Here is a 20,013-nt window from a genome sequence, read left to right as displayed (position 1 = left end):
TTTTTTACGTCCAAAGTTGTTTGCATGCAGGTAGCATGAACAAAGAAAGCTATATAACATCGATTTTAATAGCCCAATAACTTAAACAAAAACTTTTGAAGAGTTCAATGATCAAACAGAAACATGCATATACTTTTAAGCATTCCATGTCGTAGTCACATAAAATTGATATTTTCCCTCTAATTTACATGATTACTTAGTTTGCTTTTACCATTTGTTAATACCTTCTGTGCCAGCTTTCGAATTATATAGGTATCTAAGCTTTAAACAACCTTAAATTTTCTTTTGAGTAAACTATATTTATGGTATTGGTGAGTATTTTTGGTCTCTTAACTATGAAAAGTTGCAAAATGATATCTTAATTATTTGATTTTTTTCTTTTTGGTTACTAGCAGTTGTATGGGTGAAGATGACATGACAACTTTTAAAATTTTCGTAATAGCAACTTTAACCATCAACAATTATATATTGTGTAAATTTAATCTTGATTTTAAAAATTTAACCTTCACTATTTACACATTGAGTAATTTGGGAGAGGTCATATTTGCTTTTCTTTATGACCCTTTTAACTAAAAGTTTTAAAAAATCTATCAATTAAATTTGATCGGAAATATACCAAAAATAGAAACACCCAAAAATCTATAATAATCATTTTCATCTTTTCTTATTTTTAAAAATTAACCCTTAATGTCACAAATAAAAGTAAAATTAAAAAGAAAAGATCAAATTACACAATGTGTAAATGTTGAGGATTATTTTTTGGAATCAAGACAATTGACACAATGTATAAATTTTTAAGATTGAACTTGTTATTATACCAAATTTAAAAGCTTCGAAGTTATCTTCCGTTAGTACTATAATGGCTAGAGACCCAAAAAGAAAATTTTGATTAGTTAAGTGTAAACACCCCAAACCCAACCTAGATGTTATGGTCGAATTAGGAAGGTTACATTAATAAATTGAAAACTTTGACAATTATTTTTAAAAATGGATCTAATCCCGAAATTGAAAAACCAAAGACTTCATAAAAACTTATCATGACTTATTGGTAGGAGAATTTTGACATACATTAATAGTTCTTATGTAATCTTGAATTGATTTCTTTGAAACTCGATTTTTTATTCAGAACCGTCTCAAAATTAACTTAGCTACTCACTTTGCAAACCACATGATCTTATTTAAAACCTAGTAGCGGAAAACTTTCAGATTTGTTTAATTTTGTAAATTGTTAGATCGACTGAGATTATTAGAAATCATGCTAGCTTTTAAGATAACCAACTAGTAAAAACATTTAACAAAACCAAAAACCAAAGTAAACGTCTAGAAACTAAAACCAATCCAAAAGTCTGTAAAGTCCGAAATAAAAAGTTCAGAAAAACTAAAATTCAATAAACCAAATTGTGCTCCGGAAATGCCGCCAAATACTAAGTCTGTGGATCTCCTAAAAAATGTTAAACAACATAGTAAGCTAAAAGCCCAGTGTGTGAGTGTTGACCCACAAACAAAAACCATATCGAAGCATGCTTAAATACATACATTAGAACAGAATAATTCCTACCACCATTCATTACACACCATTCTGTCCAACCAATCACACCAAATAAAGCTATAAGAACCCATCCATCCATCACGCCAATATGTAATCATGTGCCACTCAGATAATATGTAGCTGAGTTACCAAAGTATATATGTTGTGAATATACTGTCAGAATTACAGTAATACTTCCAGATACACACATCCTCCGTCACATTATCATATCTCACCCCAATGCACAAGCAAAAATATACTAACATCTCATGCTACATATGGTCATAGCAAAAACAGATTTATGACATGCTTACATAAGTGTCATCAAAACAGATCATGTAACATAGCCTACACAGAGTTTAACAAATAAAAGTTATGCTTTACTAACATGCATACGCTTAAATTACGGATTTCATGGTCTTACATACATAGTTTCTACAAATCTGATTTCAAAATCTCACTTCTGGCCCAAACTAGGCCCAACAAACCTGCCAAAATGGGCCCACATGCCCTGACACACGGCCTACCACATGCCTATGTGGCCCATACAGTTTAACCTATTGGGCCCGGTGGATCACATGACCAACCATACACCCGTGTGGCTCACACTGCTAGCCACATGGTCGTGTGACGTTGTCTGCCGATTTCAAATTTTCACAAAAATTTCTCGATTTTCGTGACTATTTTGATGTTTTTGGGTTAGAAACACACACTTGAAGGCTTCCTATACATCGACTCAACAACAACAAACTTGAAACCCTACACATGAAATCCCAAAACGAATCCATTAACAACCAATTGTTAAAACCGAAACTTGAATTTGGTATTTATCACTTAATAAAATCAGTTCCCAAAATTGACATGCGGTCACGTCAACAAATCAATGGTCCTACAACACCTAATTTACCGGTGGTACGTTGCGCGTCTCCCAAACTTCACCTAACAAAGAACTCGAACAATTAATATCGAATACTCAAGAATATCTAAAATACATATACTAACCTACATCGAGATGAAAACACAACAACAATATTGCTAAAAGAACAGTAGCAAAAGAACGACACAAAGGGCAAAAGATTCAACGTTTGAACATAGGTAATATTGAGTAATAATTCAGAAAATAAAAGGAGTAAGGTAGGATGTTGAAGTTATGAAAATAAAAAAAGAAAAAGAAGAAGAGAAGAAAGAAATGTCAGAAGGATAGAACTCCAAAAAACTCAATTGAGAAAAAGAGCAGGGAAGTATAAAACGTGGGGGTGAGGGATGACAGATCGAGGGAGAGATTTAGGGAATATTTTCAATTTAACAAAAAACAATAAAAAATAAAATTCAAGTCAAATATGAACTTTATTATCTTATCATATAGATAGGTATCTGAATTCCACCCAAACTCCCCTGCTTGGACAGCACAACAAAGAAAGTAAAAATTAATTTCCTTTTTAGGCACCACAGGATCTTAGCACTAAACCAGTAAGCTTATTCTTGTCAAGAAACTAACAAAAATTAAAGTTAACCCTTATGAACCAAGTCAAACATAGTTTCAAAATTAAAAAATAATAATTCTGAAGAGAAGGGATTCGAACATAAGACTTAAAACACACTTTTAAGACACTTAGCCACTAACCACTAACCACTAAATCAAATTAAATCATTTATAATAATTTTAGCAATTCAGTTTTTAAAAAAATTGGAGCGTTACATTAAGTGACCATTTTATAACTTTTCATTGTTGGATAAAATAATTTACAGTTGGAGAACTAATAGATGGCAACATTGAAACCACTAGTAAACGCGTTAACATTGCTGCATTACAACGCCAAAATATGAGGTGAAGAAACATATGAAGATCAAGTTAATATCTCATAATGTTCCAGCTTCGACCTCTTAAAATCTATAGCCCCAGTGCTCTCACTTAGACCTGTTTATGGTCGGGTAGCCAGTCCAATTTGATAGGTTTATCCCAATTTTGAGATGGGTTTGGACAAACATTTTTATACTTCGGTTTGGCCTGACTCAAATTTAATTTAAAAGATAAAAAATATTTTTAAATGTAAATTTATTTATAAAATTATATAAAATATCGATTAAAAATAATTTTTTTAATACTTCATTATTTTTTTAATAATGAAACAAATTTTTGGGCAAGCTAGGTCGGCCCAAAAGTGAGCCTAAGCTTAAAAGTTTTTTTGAGAGCTGGAGTCTCAACTTGGCCCATGAACACCTCTCCTCCCACCATCTCCTTTAAAATATATCTTTTACTGCCCTCAGTGGCCATTGCACTCTAAACCTTTGCATGCTTATAATCAATATCAAAACACAAAATAGTTACATGATGAACCAATAGTAAAATAATAGAAGAGTGCAGGCACCAAGACCAAAGTCTACAAAATCAACCTTAAATGCTTTAATATGTTGAATGATCCACCCACTGATCAGAAACAAAGAAACGGTCCAACCAACTCCGTTTATTCCCCACACCAGCAGAAGATGATACCTCGACCTCTGCTTCCAAGGTTATTTATAAAGTACCAATCAGAAACCAACCAACAAAATTTGCAATACAAAAAAATAAAAAAAAAATACACATACACAACCTTAAATTTTCATTTTCTTTACATGTAGCCAAAGTAACAAAGGGTCAAAAATGAAATTCAGCATGCTCACAATCTTCAAAGAGAGAGTAGGGTGTACATGTGACACTTACACTCATCACCAATGCAACTTCTAAATAAAATCCAAACTTATCCTTTAAGAGATATTTCCTTGGGAAAATTCTAGAATATAAATTAAAGAAATATGATATTATCTAGAAGGCTAGTTATTCTAGATGAACATTCTAGCTATTAGATATTTGTAAAATCAATGGCGAGTATGTTGACATGTGTCAACAATCCAATGGTCACTAAATTCTATAAATAGGGGTGGGAGGTTTTATTATTGCCATGATGTAAGAGAGCCATAAGCAAGAGAGTGTGAGAGGTAGAGATAGAGAAGAAAAAGAGTAATGAGGTAGGCGTGTGCCATAAGCAATTGGGTTGGCTTTAATATATTGTTGGCTCTGCCGCCTGAATGATATATGGTGGACTCTACCGCCTGAGTATTATAGTGCACTATGAAGTTAGAAAACAAAAGGTTAACTGACTTCAGAGAGTTGGTGTAACATTAATTGTAGGTCCTAGGTCCTTTGTAGTGGGTGTGTTGGGCTCGTCGAGTTCCCAACAAAATTATTCAAGTTTGACTTAAAAAATTGTGAACTCGAGGAATCAATAAAGGCCCCTTACTTTTTCTTGTAGAATGAATGTGATAGCAAGTTAATTTTGTGTTTTTAATATATCTATTTGTGGCTAATTTTTTAATAGAATACTACTAAATTTGTGGTTTCTTGCTTAAATCTTATTAGGGATGAAATTGAAGTGCCAAAGTTTAAAATCAAGCAAAAAAGGGGCTAAATTGGAGCACAAGTAATAAAAGGGGGCCAAATTAAAAATTTTAAGAAATTTATTGCTGATCAGATTTTTCTATTTGACTTTATAAAAGCTAGATTTAGAAAAAAAATCTGATATAAAATCTAATTTTATGTGGTTAGTTGTTAGATGAATCATGCTAAAATTATCATATAGAATGTATATAAATACCTTGTATGGTGGCTTTGGAAGATAGACGGGAAATTGAATAAAAAATCATTTATTTCTTCTCCCTTTCATGCGTCTTTTAGCAATACAAGCATTCTGCCATTTCTTTTTCCTTTTTTTTTTTTTTTTACTTTGGTTCAATTGCCTTTTAAGCCCCTTCCTTCCTCCACTTATCACCATTACACTTAAACTCATTCTAATATTCCATCAAACATGAATAGTCTTATGCTCAACTAATTTCCTTTTATCTTTAGCCCAGTTATCATTTCGACATAAAAAAATCGTGAGATATGAACCCGCCCTAAAAATATTTCAACACGGTATTCGCTATCTCTCCAGTATATGAGATAGTCACAATCGTCCCTTAAAGTTGATCCAATTTCAGCTCAAAGTGCACGTTAGGTGGGAGCTATATTGGCATACAGTTGGGAAATCGGGTCGATCGTCTATCGCATTTGAGTTCCCACGAACAAATTGCCATGTCCAATTGAAAAAAGCTAGTTGGATTCTGTCAAGAAAAGTAGTGATCGGATTTAAACGACCCATGCAGTTGAGACCATTAATTCGAGTTGGATTTTCTAGTTTCCAAAGTTGCCGAAATCTTAAATTATAAGCACGAGTTACGTGATTAGAAAATCGATAAGGCTCAATTTACAAGTCGTTCTGAAACCAATTACATAAGAAAAAGTTGGCGGTTGAGGCGTCCTTGATCGCTATAACTAACTCAATGTTTGAAAAGGAAAATCCATTTTTCAAGGACCGATTTGATTTCAGAGTGTATCGAGGCTAAGGCTAAGAATTCACTGATTTGATTCACCGATTTAATTTAATTTCCTTAATTTTATTTTGCAATTTTAATTCTGTTATTATTTTATTATTTATTTATTTATTTATTTATTTTCTTTATCAACTAAATTCCCTCTTTTTATTTTACAACTCTACACACACAGGTCATAGGCACGACAACTACCTAGACTCAAAAATTTGGTAACAAAAACAGGAGAATTAGGAATCCCAATCCCTCTGCGACCGACCCTACTACTCTATACTACTATTTAATTAAGTAAGAGCGTAAGAAATTATTTTTGGTAGTTTCGATGTGCATCAAAATATTCCAACTTTCAAAGAGTATGAAGAATTTCATGCTCTTAATTCAGTAGTTGATGATTTCAATTTCTCAAATAATGTTTAGAAACAAAATATATATATATATTTTAAGATGAAAACTAGCAACAATGTTTCAAATAAAATCACTGTTGCACACTTCACAAAATAAAATTTGTCAAGTTCTGTCTATAGTTTGCATAACTAATAAAAAAAAGTTAAATCGGTTTTGAGGCTTGAACTTAGCAACTACTCACATTTTGGGACCTAAATTTTTTTTTTTAACTTAATACTTCAACTTGACAATTGTCTGCTATTGGGGGCTTACTCTTTTTTATCCAAATTAGTTTCTGATATTTCCTTAAAAACTCTAAAGTTTAAGTCTCAATATGAGACCAATTGCCAAGTTTAAAGAGTAACTTGGACAAAACAAGCCCTTAATACGAGAACAATTGCTTAGTGAGGCTTCAATATGAGAACAGTACTTACCTAGTTCAAAGATTAAATTGAACCTAAACAAAATCCAGGAACTAATGGGAGAATTGTTGCCAAGTTATTTAACCCAAAAAATAAGGATAAGACACATAGGAAATGCACTCTTGTTCTCATACTTATATAGTACATAAATCATACAGTAAAAGCTATAACAGAGAGAAACGACACTAATTAGCTAAATTATTAGTTGGAAGAAAGATACAAATATTAAGCCATGTTTTTAATGTAAAAAATAGAAAAATGGTACAAGTGATTCACCCAAATTTAATTATGACATAGAAAGAAACAAAGAAATGATAATCGAAATTGACAAACTTGTTTTACCTATGTTTATCCTTCCATGTAATGTGGTAATGTACTCCTCATGAAGGATCCCCAAAACATGTAGTTGTGAACTGTACTTTGAGCAGTGGCTGGTCCTTCAGTTGCCTTTATAAATCATTAATAAAAGTTAAATGTAAAACAAAAATGAGTATCTCATATTAGTGTCATAAGGGCAAGATAAGAAAGATACATATGCTTCAGTTTGCTCACAAGCTTGTTATTATGAACGCCATGGGCTTAAATAGCATTAAGGATTGCAAGGTGTATACCTCTGTTTTCTTGGAATGCACAAAATGGTTTGAATCAATGAAGAAGCCTGTAGTCATGTTGGGACATTCTCTTACGATCAAAAAGGTCAAAGCCGGAAACACAAAATGATATCCCTTAGGACAAAGCTCAACGAGGCAAGCCAGTTCTTCAAGTGCTAATCGTTCTAATTTATCAAACTTTATCTCTTTCTTGGTTGTCACTTCCCTTCCATCTTCTACTTCAAATACTTGTTCCAATTTCGGGTTTTGTTTAACCACGAGATATTTAAGTTGGTGAGCAGAACTGACAAATCCAAGAGGAAAAAGAGTTTTCAAGTTTTCACAATTTGTAACAGAAATTGTAGCCAAATTAGGAAAGCTTATAGGTTGAAGACCAATATCACCATGAGATGATGAAGAAACTTGATCCTTGGGTAAAATGATTCGTTCCAATTCCTCACATCCCTTGATTTGTAGACTGACCAATTGTGATAAACTGCAAACTGTTGTAGGTGAAAATATATATCTTAGCTTCTTGCAATCAATAATCTCCAGTGTTGTAAGGTTTTGTAAGGTTACGACTTGAGCAACATCCTTCCATATAATTTGCACTTTAGATAAATACTCCAAGTGTAGTTCTTGTAAGCTTGAGAATAAATGCCCACCTTGAACCTGAAATACCTCTTCATGATCCCCAACTATTATATAGTCTTGATTCAATGTGAGGACATCAATGTTACACAATTGTCGGCATGTCACGTTACTAAGATATAATTTCTGCAAACACAAACACAGTAGTAAATTCCATAAACGTAAACTATAATAAATGTTAGCCATAAGCTTTTTACATGCCAATTATGCAAACAATAGTTTGTTATAGTGCCAAAACCCATCTAAAACTGAAAACAATCTAGATAATACCTCCAGTTGAGCTTGAACAACAAAGCATGTCAAATGGGGACAATTTATCACTGATAAGTTTTGCAAAAACGGCACATTGAGCAAAATGTGATTGCCAGTTACATCCTTTCCTTCTGTCTGATTGTAGATTAGCACCAAGTGAGGACAGTTCTTTAGGTAAACACATTCCAACTGTGGAAGTGCTTCAGATAAAGTATCTGGAAACACATATTTCAATGATCGACAATTTTCGATCCAAAGAGTTTTCCATTTTGGCCAACATAGAGAATAGTGATTCTGCATGTTTAAATAAAAATATTAAAATAATTCCGAATTAAATAAAAATAGAATCCGGTTTTCTCATATTTTTTTTCCATAGCCTAAAACAACTGCTATTAAAAAGCAAAAACAGATAAAGCACACTAAAAGTTTCTGGAGTGAATAGGTATATCTACCTCATCTTCTTGGGCAAAACCGATGATTTGCTCTAATCCATCACAGCAGTCTATGTACAGTTCCTGCAGATGTAGCATACTTAGAGCAAGGCAAGGAGAGAAGATTGTTTTCAGTTTACTGCAATCTCCAATTCTAACAACCTTTAAACTACGGAGGCTCGCAATCTCATGATGGGATGACTCTAAATTCCATATGCTCTCCAATTCCGGTAATGAATACAACTTCAAGATTGTTAACCTTGAGAGCAGTGGTGCCTGACTTTCAACTTTTTCACAAATCTTATTCATTTGAAAAACCACTTGTAAACACTTACAATTTTCAATGGTCACTTCTTCAAGATTTTGCAAGAAACTAGTCGGAGGTGGACCATGGCACAACTCTTTCAAACAATTCATATTTCGTATATCCACTTCCACCAAATTAGATAATGCCACACTGGACCCTTGTTTTCCTGTTATGTCAATCAAGAATTCCATATCCTTGCAAGATTTAAGCCAAAGAGAAGTCAACTCATTTACTCTCTTTTTACATAAGTTTGGGATAATGTTCTTTTCTCCATCGATGTTCTCCAGGCTCAACTTTTCCACATTGCAAAACAGATCCTTAAATGCACTCAATAACGATGACAGATTATTAATTTTCAAGGTTCTAAAGGTTAAACCCTTTAAATATCCAAAATAGCCATTTACAACAATATTGTACCTTTGTAGTTTAGGGAACATAAAATTTTCTTGAAAACCTTGTTCAGCAGAAACTGTCAGTGATAGTGCAGTCAAACGAGACAATGAATTCAACTCCAATAAGTTGATATTGTTTTCACTTGTCACATGTAGCTCTTGCAGTGATGTCAATCTATTATATGCATAACAAAGTATTAATTACCAAGATTGACTTTAAAAACATTATTTAAACAAGATTGTGCGTCTTAAAATATAAAGTATAATCTTAAGAAAAGTTTATCTACGCATAACTGAAAAAAATCAACATACCTATTAAAGTAATTAATAGGAAACTAAATAACACAAAAGCAAATATGATATGATAAAAAATAAATAAATCTAAAGCACTATTACCTTGATAGCAAGTTGGGGGGGAAATTGATTTGTTGCTCTTCATCATGTGAAAGATATAATGATTTCAGTGTAGACAATTCCACTAAATCTTCAAGTATCTCATCACTATTAGTGCCAAACAATGCAAGAACCTCAAGGTTTCTCATATGTGTCAGTGATGATAAGTTCTCTGGCTTACAATCTATACAGCACAGAGTTCGAAGATTTGTTAAGGATTGGAGTCCTTCTAGTGAGAAATATACATCTATGAGAATTAGAACATGAAGGGATTTCATTTCTTCAAAAAATGTACTAGAAACTCTTAGCATTTCCTTTCCACTCAAAACCAAAATCTTAAGATTCGAAAGTTTCACTTTATCTGGAAGATTATCTATGTTACTACTGCAGTTCCATAAAGCGATTGCAGTATAACATCCAAAATTTTCAAATATATGAGGCCATTCTTTCAACCCGTCTTTTACCATGAATCTGTTTTCTCCCATTGATTTTAGCCAATGAGCAAAATCTCGAACAACATCATGCATTCTTACGGTTTCTGCATTATCAGTTTCCAATAACAGGCCAGACTTTTGGAGTTTTGTCAGTGCTACACCAATTTCCCTTCTTTTATCTTCAATTAGGCAAATATGAGAGAACAACCCCACACCGATTCCGCACATAATCAATATCTCAATAAGGATTTCATCATCTTCAGGAAAAAGGGAACACAACAAGAAACACAACTGGATGTCATTTTCAGTTGTTTGGCTATTGTTTTTCTTCAAATAATCGTAGCTAAGTTTAAGAGGACTATAGACACCTCCAAAAACTTCTTCATTATCCAAATGCCTAGAGTCCTTGAGTCTTTGATTTGCGGCTCTCCACCCATCTAGACTTTCACCCTTCAGAGCTTTTGCCACAGTTACGAGTGCAAGAGGCAAGCCCTTGCATTCCCTAGCAACCTCTTTGGCTACACCATTCAAGGAGGAAGGCCCATCATCAACACCAGCATTATCTTTGAACAAAGTCCATGCTTCAACTTCAGATAAGATACCAAGTTGAATTTTCTTCTGACAATTCATTATAGTGCAAACTTGTTGATGACGTGTGGTCAGAAGAATTTTACAACCCTCATGTGCAACACCAAATGGAATTCCGATGGTCTCCGGTTCAAATTCTTCCCAAACGTCATCAAAAATTACGAGGATTTTGTTCACGCCTTGCATACTCCTGAATAGCTCTTCTGCTTTTCCTTCTTGGCTACTTGTTTCAAATTTTAAACGAAAAATATCTGCAACTTTATCTTGAATTTTGTTGATGTTCGGATTTTGGGACATAGTAAACATCACAACTTTATCAAAGAGCTTTTGTTCTAGAGCATGCTTCCCTACTTCTTTGGCTAAAGTTGTTTTCCCGACGCCTGGCATTCCGTACAGTCCAATCATGTTGACACCCTTAGCATTTATAGCCTCCATGATCCCGATGAAAGCTGATTTTGAAGATTCAGAATCCCTGAAATCCTTAGATGTGATGAACTCTATTCCTTGAAGAGGAGCACGACGGCCGATTGGTGAAAAGTTACAAGTCTCTAAAAGTTCAGAGATAAGAAGAGTCTTCTTCGCAAGTTTCTTACTTAAGCAATATCTCCAGCCCCAATTAGGACACCATTTGGAACAGTTGATGTGACCTATTTCATCTTCCAGGATCTGGGTTACTCCCAACTCATTTTCAGCCCTTGTTAACCAGTCCTCAACATCCTTCTCGATTGCCTCAGTTTGCCTTATAGCTGCGTCAACATCATTTTTCACCCTATCTTTCTTCAATTCAAGTGCCTTACGTTGATTTTTGAATTCTTCAACAATTTTGCCAAAACGGAAAAAGTAGCTAAGATAAGGTGAGGCGTATTCCGTTGCCAAGTTTCCCACGGTGTTGGAAGAAACAGAGACAACAAGTTCAGCCATTTTTCTTGAAGATCTGATGAGGTTGAAGAAAGAATTTTATAATTGGTAATAAGATCAACAGAAAAACAAATGAAAGTAATTGTGGATGTTTGCCTAGCTAGTGATAGTAGGAATTATCAATGGATTTGAAAACCTTGATTCCAAATAGTAAAAAAATCGAATAAAAACTACTAATTAAGAAACTGTAGTTTTCTTCTGAAACAAAGAGATTACCATGTTTGCTTACAAGAGGAAATATAGGAGAAAGTGGAACTTATTCATGAACTTACCTCTATGTTTCTCTCCTGTTATCACCACTTGAATACGAAAAGGTAAGAGTCAAATAGAGCTTTTTTAGCTCTCTACTACCTTCAGATCGTAGATTGTAGCTGTAAAACATCAAAAGGCCAATGCTACTGCAGAAAAGCAAAAACCAAGACAACAAATCAGTAGATATAACTGGGTAAAATTTATGAGGAGCAGTTCCTTAAAGCTTACCTTCATTAAAGCCTCTTTTTCACTGATCTTTTGTGAACTGCAAATTAAGAAGAAAGTCTGATTTTTCAATATGCTTAGTTTTGATGGAAGAACTCAATCCCTTAACTCAATTAGTTGCTGGTTTGCTCTTTCCTAAGCTCAGTCTACTTGAGTCAATGTTCCAAAATCGAAAAAGATAAAACCTGACAACCTATGGTAGTGATTAAAGTATTGCCCACTTGGCCATCTGAACTTCACCGATTAGCTTACCTTTTCTTTTATTGGAAACTACACTTGCTCAATAAATTATTACTTAGTTTATATTTTGGTACTTAAATTTTAAAAAGTTTCAAAATGGTCATTAAATTATATGAAACTTTTTATTTTAGGCTGTTAAAATTGTTATTGTATCGTCTACACCAATCGAAAGCTCTCATTCTTCTTCTCTTTCACAATTCAGTTCATGAAATAGTTTTGTTCACCACGAATCTATGAACCGAAGTCTAAACAATTTTTTTCTTCAATACACTAACCATCAAATTGAGTACTTAGATCTAAAGTATATTCTTCTAGTCATTGATGAGTATTGATCTACCGTATTAATCGTCGAATAGTTGCTTGAAGCTCACTAACCTAATTTTAAAAAGAAAAAACCTGATAACCTAATAACTTAAATAAAAAATTTTGATTAATTCAATGACAATCTTTTAAAATTTTAAATTAAATTAATAACTTAAGTGTTTTTTGTTTTTTTTTCCAAATTTCAACCAACTAAAAGGAAAAAGAAGGACTTGCGATTCTTGCAATGTCTTTCTTATTTATTGTTGTCTTATTAGTGGAGAACAATGGACAGCCACTTTTTGTCTCTTTCCTTATTTTATTATACTTTGTTCATTTATTTGCATGTGAAGAATGAAATTGCACATAATCACATTTTACTGTTGGGAAAATAGTCTGAAATTTAATTCCAATGGAAAAATCTCTCGCAAATAACCAATAAAAGCCCTTTTATTTTTAAAATTACCGAAATGGGTTAGTTTCTGAATTAATTACCGAAATAGATCATTTTTCCCAAAAACGCGTCCACTTCAAAGCGTTATCAGGGGATAAAGCAGGAAAACGCTTCCTCAAGGAAGCGCTTTGTCCACGTGGACAAAAAATGCTTCAAGCACTTTCTCCGCTTTTAGGATTTAGGGTTTTTTTGTAATTAGAGTTAGAGTTTTGGGGTTTTTGAATTTTTAGATTTTAGGGTTTTAAGGAAAAATTAAATAAATAAGGGTTTAGGGTTTCTTAATTAAATTAATTATAAATATTAAAAATTAGATTAGGGTTTAGTGTTTATGGTTTTAAGGAAAAATTAAATAAATTAGAGTTTAGGGTTACTTGAGTAAATTAATTATAAATTTTAAAAATTAGATTAGGGTTTAGTGTTTAGGGTTTTATATAAAAATTAAATAAATTAGGGTTTAGGGTTGCTTGAGTAAATTAATTTTAAATTTTAAAAAATTAGATTGGGGTTTAATATTTAGGGTTTTTAAGGAAAAATCAAATAAAACTAGTTGTTATTAGTTATATATTTTAAACTTCTTCTAAAAAATAAACTAATAAAATTAAATATTTTTAGTAAAAATTAAATTTATTAAAAGAATTTTTAATAATAAATTAAAAATAAAATATATAATGAATTTTTGTATTTTCAAATTTTAAAATAGAAAAGAGTTTTTTTTATGAAAAACAAAAAAGAGTTAAAAGTTTATATATATATATATATATATTAAATTTATCTTTTGCTATAATTTTAAATTTACAATAAATTAAAAATATTAATATAATATAATATGCAAAAAATACATGAAATTTAATACAATACAATCATATTAATAATAGAATATTTTAGGGATAATAATTCCTTAATTAAGGTCTTAAGATCATGGGTAAATATTTTATTGATTGTTAGTGAATGATTTATAAATAAGTATTAATAACTTTATTTAATGGAATTTAACATAAATTTTAATATTTAATATATATTTTAAACTATAGAAGTTTAAATTCAAAATTGAGAAAAAATATAATAATTGTAATTAATATTTAACTATATTTAAATAAAGTTAGACTTTCTAATTTTTAAAATTTATAATTAATTTAATTAAGAAACCTTAAACCTTTATTTATTTAAATTTTTTCCTTAAATCCTTAAAATTTTAAAATTAAAAAACCCCAAAACCCTAACTCTAATTGCAAAAAACCCTAAATCCTAAAAAAGGGGAAGTGTTTCCTCAAGGAAGCACTTTGTCCATGTGGACACAAAGCGCTCTCTCAAGGAAGCGTTTTCTGTCCACGTGGACAAAGCGCTTCCTTGAGGAAGCGTTTTCTTGCTTTATCCCCTAACAACGCGCTGACGTGGACGCGTTTTTGAGAGAAATGGTTCATTTCGGTAATTAATTTAGAACCTGACCTATTTCAATAATTTTAAAAATAAAGGGGTTTTTATTAGTTATTTGCCCGAAAATCTCATCTATATATATATATATATATGTATGTATGTATGATGTATAAATGAAGAATTTCTTTTCTTTTAAATATATTAATTGCTGAAACAGTGACAATTAATTTACGTCCTTACCTTGATTCTGTATAATTATATATGAAAATATGATTGATGCATGTTAATTTATTAATTCATTTTATTAAAGTTTATAGTTAACAGAACTGTTAAGAAAATGCAAAAAAGTTAATTGAATTTTTGTATTAAATTTGCATTTTATTAAGTTTTGTCGTTAATTAAATAATTAATTAAGTTTCTCTATTAATAATTTATGTTATTAGCCGTTAAAATAAATTGATAGACCAATTAGATGATGATATATAACAGCTTTTGGTTTAATCTAATATTTTTCATGAAAATAATTAAAATATAAAATATATAAAATATCAGAAAAATTATAAAAATAAAGATATTAAATATTAAAATTGATATAAACTTATTAAAATTATAAAACTTATAAATATTATAAAAATATATAAAATTGAAAAATAGTATTAGCATAAAAACTTGAATTGGTTAGCTCGAAATAAGCAAGGGCACCAATCCAAGGAAAGCCATTAGACCAGTTCACTTACAAATTGGGTGGTTGAACTGAATTTTTATTTTATAATATTTTTATCAAACTAAAATTTTATTATCCAACTATTAACATATTTCAAAATGAAATATTCTAACTAAGATTTTTAGAATCGAATTGGTGGTTTGAACCTTTAAGACCACAAGTTTGTCAGTTCGATCGGTCTGTCCAATTTAATTAAATAAAATATTAAAAATAAAAAAATATTAAAAAAATCTGTTCAACTGTTCCAAGTCAACCAATCTAATGGCTTTCTCCAAATCAGTACTCTTGTCGATTTCAGTCTAGTCGGTCAGTTCAAGTTTTTATAAGTTTATATCAATTTTAATATTTTTATAACTTTTATAGATTTTTAATATTTTTTATAAAATTTTAAATATTTTAATGATTTCTTTAAGTTCATATAAATTTTCATATATTTTTAATATTTAACATTTTGAATATTTTATAATTTTTCTTATTTTATATATATATATATTATTTTTTATAATTTTATAATTTTAGGGAAAAATTAGATTAAACCGAAGTCGTCACATGGCACCATTTGGTTGGTCCATCAATTTATTTTAACGATTAATGTGATTAATGGCAAAAACTATTAGCAGAGATACTTAATTGATTATTCTAATTCAAGACAAATATTTAATTGATTGTGATTTTAATCTAATAATTTAATTATTATTTTTTCAATTTTTTAAATACTTTTTTGACATATAAAGCTTTTATTTAAATACCCATTTAAGGTTAAAACGGAGATTGACACAGTACCAACAATATTCATGCATTTTTGGGAGCATAAATATAAAAAGCTTTTTATAGTGAGGAACAGAAGCATATGGTATACTAACATTTCCTGCAGCAACACCACACCCTTTGCATTACCATCCAATCTCCCTTTTTGAAAATCTAAAGCACCTATCAACCACTCTCATTCATCCATGGCAGGACAACATATGTAAGAATTTCGTGGTAACCCTGATTTAAAGATGTCAGGGTTTTCTTGAGGCCGATAAAATGTAATTACATATGAGTTTTGATAAGAATTTCATGGTAATTATAGGGAAATTTTGTTCTCGAGTTAGGATGTTGTTTTCAGGGTTCGAGCATTGTATGTTTGGTACATTTAAATTTATTTTCTCAATATTATATTATCGTTTGTTTACTTATTTAGTGAAAAATCAAAGTTTAATTTGCTTGTGGTTTTTATCCTCTTTAGAGGAGTTTTACACGTAAAATATTTGTCTGTTTGATTTTATCTATTTTACTTGTTCGTTTATACGAATCAATCCCCAACCGCCCGGATGATCAAATTTATAAATTAAACAAAGATTTACTTTTGGCTAGAGCTTTTTCTCATAAATTTTTCTAAATTGGACTTGAGTTTTCAATTTCAATTTTGTTTTCATTTAATTTTAGTTTTCAATTTCATAAAAGAAAACCTTCTAACCTAAAGCACAATCATTTTTGAGGTGGCATTTAATTATAGTTTTAACGATCACATCAGATTCATCGTTATAGAGTTTACAATTAGTAAAAATAAATAATTATTATTAGTTTAGTGATTAATTTATTATTTTCGTAATTAAATGATAAAGAAAAATTATGCATAGTTAAGTATCATCTACTATAGTTTACCCATAACTTTAACATTGTATTTTTTTTAATAGAAGAGAACCATATTTAGACTAAAAAAGAAGCTATAATTAACATCTTAACCTATTGGATTAATTTTCAAAAACTTTTTAGTAAACTTTATTAAATTGTTAATGCTTGTTTGAAAACTTTCATAGAATTATATAAAAAAAAAAGGTTAGAGTTGTGTGATTTGAATCTCGTTTGATCCGGCCTGAAAAGTTTGAGATGCAACTCACTTATTAAAGAAATAAAATTGAGAGGCAAAATTGAAAATCTGTGAGGGCGAAGTTAAATCCGTATGGGACTAAATTTCTTCTATTAGAAGGGTTGTTTAACCTCGCGTATAACGGTAAAACTTCTTATATTATTGTTTTCCAACATTAGTGAATTTCTCTCCTCTACATGCGGTTTTCACGGTAAGAGTTTTTCACCTAAAATCTGCGTGTTGCTATTTTTCTTTCTTATTACTTTGCAATTATCCTACTATCATTATCCACTTATAGTATAACAAATTGAATATATATGTTGAATCATTTAACACACTTTCAAATTAAAATAATATTAATTTCAACATAACGAAGTTTCCATCAATAGCCATTGACATGTTAATGGCATTACTAATACAATTTGTTAAACTCAAAAATCCAACATTATTATTAATATAACAAACGACTCTTCTTTTGCAACTCTCACTTGAAGAGAAAAGATAGTAAGGTTTCATTAATTGCATATTATATCTTATTCGTCTAAACAAAACATAAATATTAAAACACTTGGCTTGAACTAAGCTTCTCAGTTCCATCCTTATGGCATCTAAAATACCTGCAACTTAAGAAAGCAAAAAAAAAAAAAAAAAAAAACTCTTATAAGAAATAGTAGAAATATCTAAGTGATGAAAAGATTGAAGTAATTTGTAGAGATAAAAAAGATATTATTACTTGTTGATTATGCAGCAAATTTAAGTTCAATCCTCACTATGTAATCGAGTTGGATGAAGTTTGTCTCTAATGGAACAAAGCTTGGTGACGATATCATTCATGTCCATCCGCTCACTTGGTGATTCACCGGAACAAATGAGTCCTATTTTGAGCATTGAAATTAAGCACTGAAGATGCCTACCATTTCCCAAAATGTTTCTATTGCGTGTAATGTTTGCAATTGTTCCTCGAGTGTCTCTTTGTTGAAGAAGAATGGGATCTATAATCTCAGTAATTCGTTCAGGCAAAGTTGACTTAACAAAGTTGTGAAGACTTAAACTTTCTTTAAACCTTTCATCAGTTGGCCTCTTCCCTGTAAACATCTCTAGCAAGAGGATCCCATAACTATACACGTCACCTTTAGTTGACAACTCACTTCCCATGCCATATTCTACAATTCATTCATCACAAAAATTACAGTGGAAAACCCTCTAAATATTAGAAAAAACTACTTTTAGGATGTATGTTTTTCTTTTAAATAATGGATGAAATAAATAAACTTACCCGGTGGAGCATAACCAATAGTTCCTCTAAATCTAAGGGAGCTTGATTGGTTAGCAGAATAGCTAACCCCATCTGTAGAAAGGAGTTTTGCTAAGCCAAAGTCACTTATATGGGCAACCATTTCCTCATTGAGTAGAATATTTCTTGGCTTGAGGTCACAATGAATGATCGGTGTCTCGCAACGATGGTGTAGATACTCCAGTGTGTGGGCAACATCTATGGCCACACTAACCCTTCGGAAGAAGTTCAGGTTTCTCACGGTCTCTTGTTCATTCATGTCAATGGATGGATGCAACCAGTCCTCCAAGCTTCCTTTTTCCGTGAACTCATAAACCAAGGCTTTGAAATCATTACCTTGATAATCAAAACCTGAAACAGCAGTTAATACCTTAACAAGATTTCGATGTCGAGTGTTCTTTAAGGCCTCACATTCAGCCAAGAAACTCCTGGATGCTCCACGATTTAGAAGATTAAGAACCTTTATTGCAAGTACTGCTCCACTCTCTTCATGAATTCCTTTGTATATAATACCAAAACTTCCAAAACCAACCAAATTTTGCGTAGAGATCCATTAGTAGCCCTTCGGATGCTTTGATATGATAACTGTAAAAGTGAATTTTCTACACACGTTGTTGTTGGTTGCTGCTTTTTCTTCTTTCTAAACCACACGATAAGGAAGAAAGAAAATACCAAAGCCACTCCTAAAATCACAATAGCAATTGCAATTTTTACTCTAAGAGGAGTATTTGATGATGTTTTTGAGTTACATCTCGACAAGTGTAACTCGGGGTTGCCTCCACAAAGTTTATTGTTTCCCTCAACGAATGTAGCACTTGCGTTCTTAAAGACTCCTTCACTTGGTATCACTCCCTCAAAATCATTAAAAGAGAGATTTAAATACTTCAATTCCCCCAAAGTCACAAGAAATTCTGGAATCCCACCTGAGAGATTATTTCCAGATACATCCAATTCCACAAGACCTCTCAATGAACTTAAAGATGAAGGAATGGGCCCTCCAAACAAATTTCCATCCAGGTATAGGTACTCTAGACTTGCACATTTACCAAGGCTATTTGGAAGCCAACCAGATAACCTATTTTGAGAGACATAGAACTCACCTAGATGTTTTAGATTTTTTACTGCAACAGGAAGCTCACCGGTCAAATAGTTTGATGATAAGTCTAGTGCAATGGACATGGATGGGATGCCAAGTACCTCAAGGGGTATTGCTCCACTAAGATTATTATTAGAAAGATATATTTCAAGCAAATTTTGGCAATTACCTAGACTAGAAGGGATGCTGCCCTGAAGATTGTTAACATCTAAAGCAAGACTGGTTAACACTGTTAAATTTCCAATAGAATGGGGAATAGTACCAAAGAGAAAGTTCCTATAAGCAGACAATTTCCTTAGGTTCTTGATGAAGGTTGGTTAGCATGCTGTATGAAGCAAATCAGCAAGCCTGAAGCTCGACCACAGCAGAAGTTACTGCAGCAATCAAGATTGAACAAGTTTTGTTTATTTTGTAAATTTTTAGTTAATGAAATGTATCTTACCTACATTCAAAACAGGCTTCCAACCAAGGCTTTGAATCAAAAGACACCATTTGAGGCCTG

General features: G+C 31.5%; 2 protein-coding genes across 4 annotated transcripts; both read right to left on the bottom strand.

Moving 5' to 3' along the window:
* Positions 1-6,913: 6,913 nt before the first annotated feature.
* LOC105768413 (probable disease resistance protein At4g27220) lies at positions 6,914-12,408 on the bottom strand. 3 transcript variants are annotated; one of them, XM_012588320.2, is made up of 8 exons: positions 12,178-12,407; positions 11,970-12,095; positions 9,761-11,713; positions 8,828-9,539; positions 8,687-8,749; positions 8,253-8,528; positions 7,353-8,108; positions 6,914-7,188 (listed from the first exon to the last, which is right to left on the bottom strand). In XM_012588320.2, the coding sequence occupies exons 3-8, from the start codon at positions 11,698-11,700 to the stop codon at positions 7,090-7,092; spliced, it is 3,846 nt and encodes a 1,281-aa protein (XP_012443774.1). In that variant the 5' UTR covers positions 11,701-11,713; positions 11,970-12,095; positions 12,178-12,407; the 3' UTR covers positions 6,914-7,089. The 3 variants fall into 3 exon arrangements, with proteins under 3 accessions (XP_012443774.1, XP_012443773.1, XP_012443777.1); XM_012588319.2 differs by having other exon boundaries at positions 8,687-9,539; XM_012588323.2 differs by lacking the exon at positions 6,914-7,188 and having other exon boundaries at positions 7,421-7,635; positions 7,736-8,108; positions 8,687-9,539; positions 12,178-12,408.
* A 5,472-nt stretch (positions 12,409-17,880) lies between these two features.
* Positions 17,881-19,594, bottom strand: LOC105784879 (receptor kinase-like protein Xa21). Its single transcript, XM_052630519.1, has 3 exons — positions 19,026-19,594; positions 18,398-18,933; positions 17,881-18,284 (listed from the first exon to the last, which is right to left on the bottom strand). The coding sequence occupies exons 1-3, from the start codon at positions 19,592-19,594 to the stop codon at positions 17,881-17,883; spliced, it is 1,509 nt and encodes a 502-aa protein (XP_052486479.1).
* Between the last annotated feature and the right edge of the window lie 419 nt (positions 19,595-20,013).

This window comes from Gossypium raimondii, chromosome 5 (genome assembly GCF_025698545.1).
Source record: "Gossypium raimondii isolate GPD5lz chromosome 5, ASM2569854v1, whole genome shotgun sequence".
Classification (NCBI taxonomy): Eukaryota; Viridiplantae; Streptophyta; class Magnoliopsida; order Malvales; family Malvaceae; genus Gossypium; species Gossypium raimondii.
Note: the sequence above shows the minus strand (reverse complement) of the source record. Positions and strands in the feature narration are given on the sequence as shown.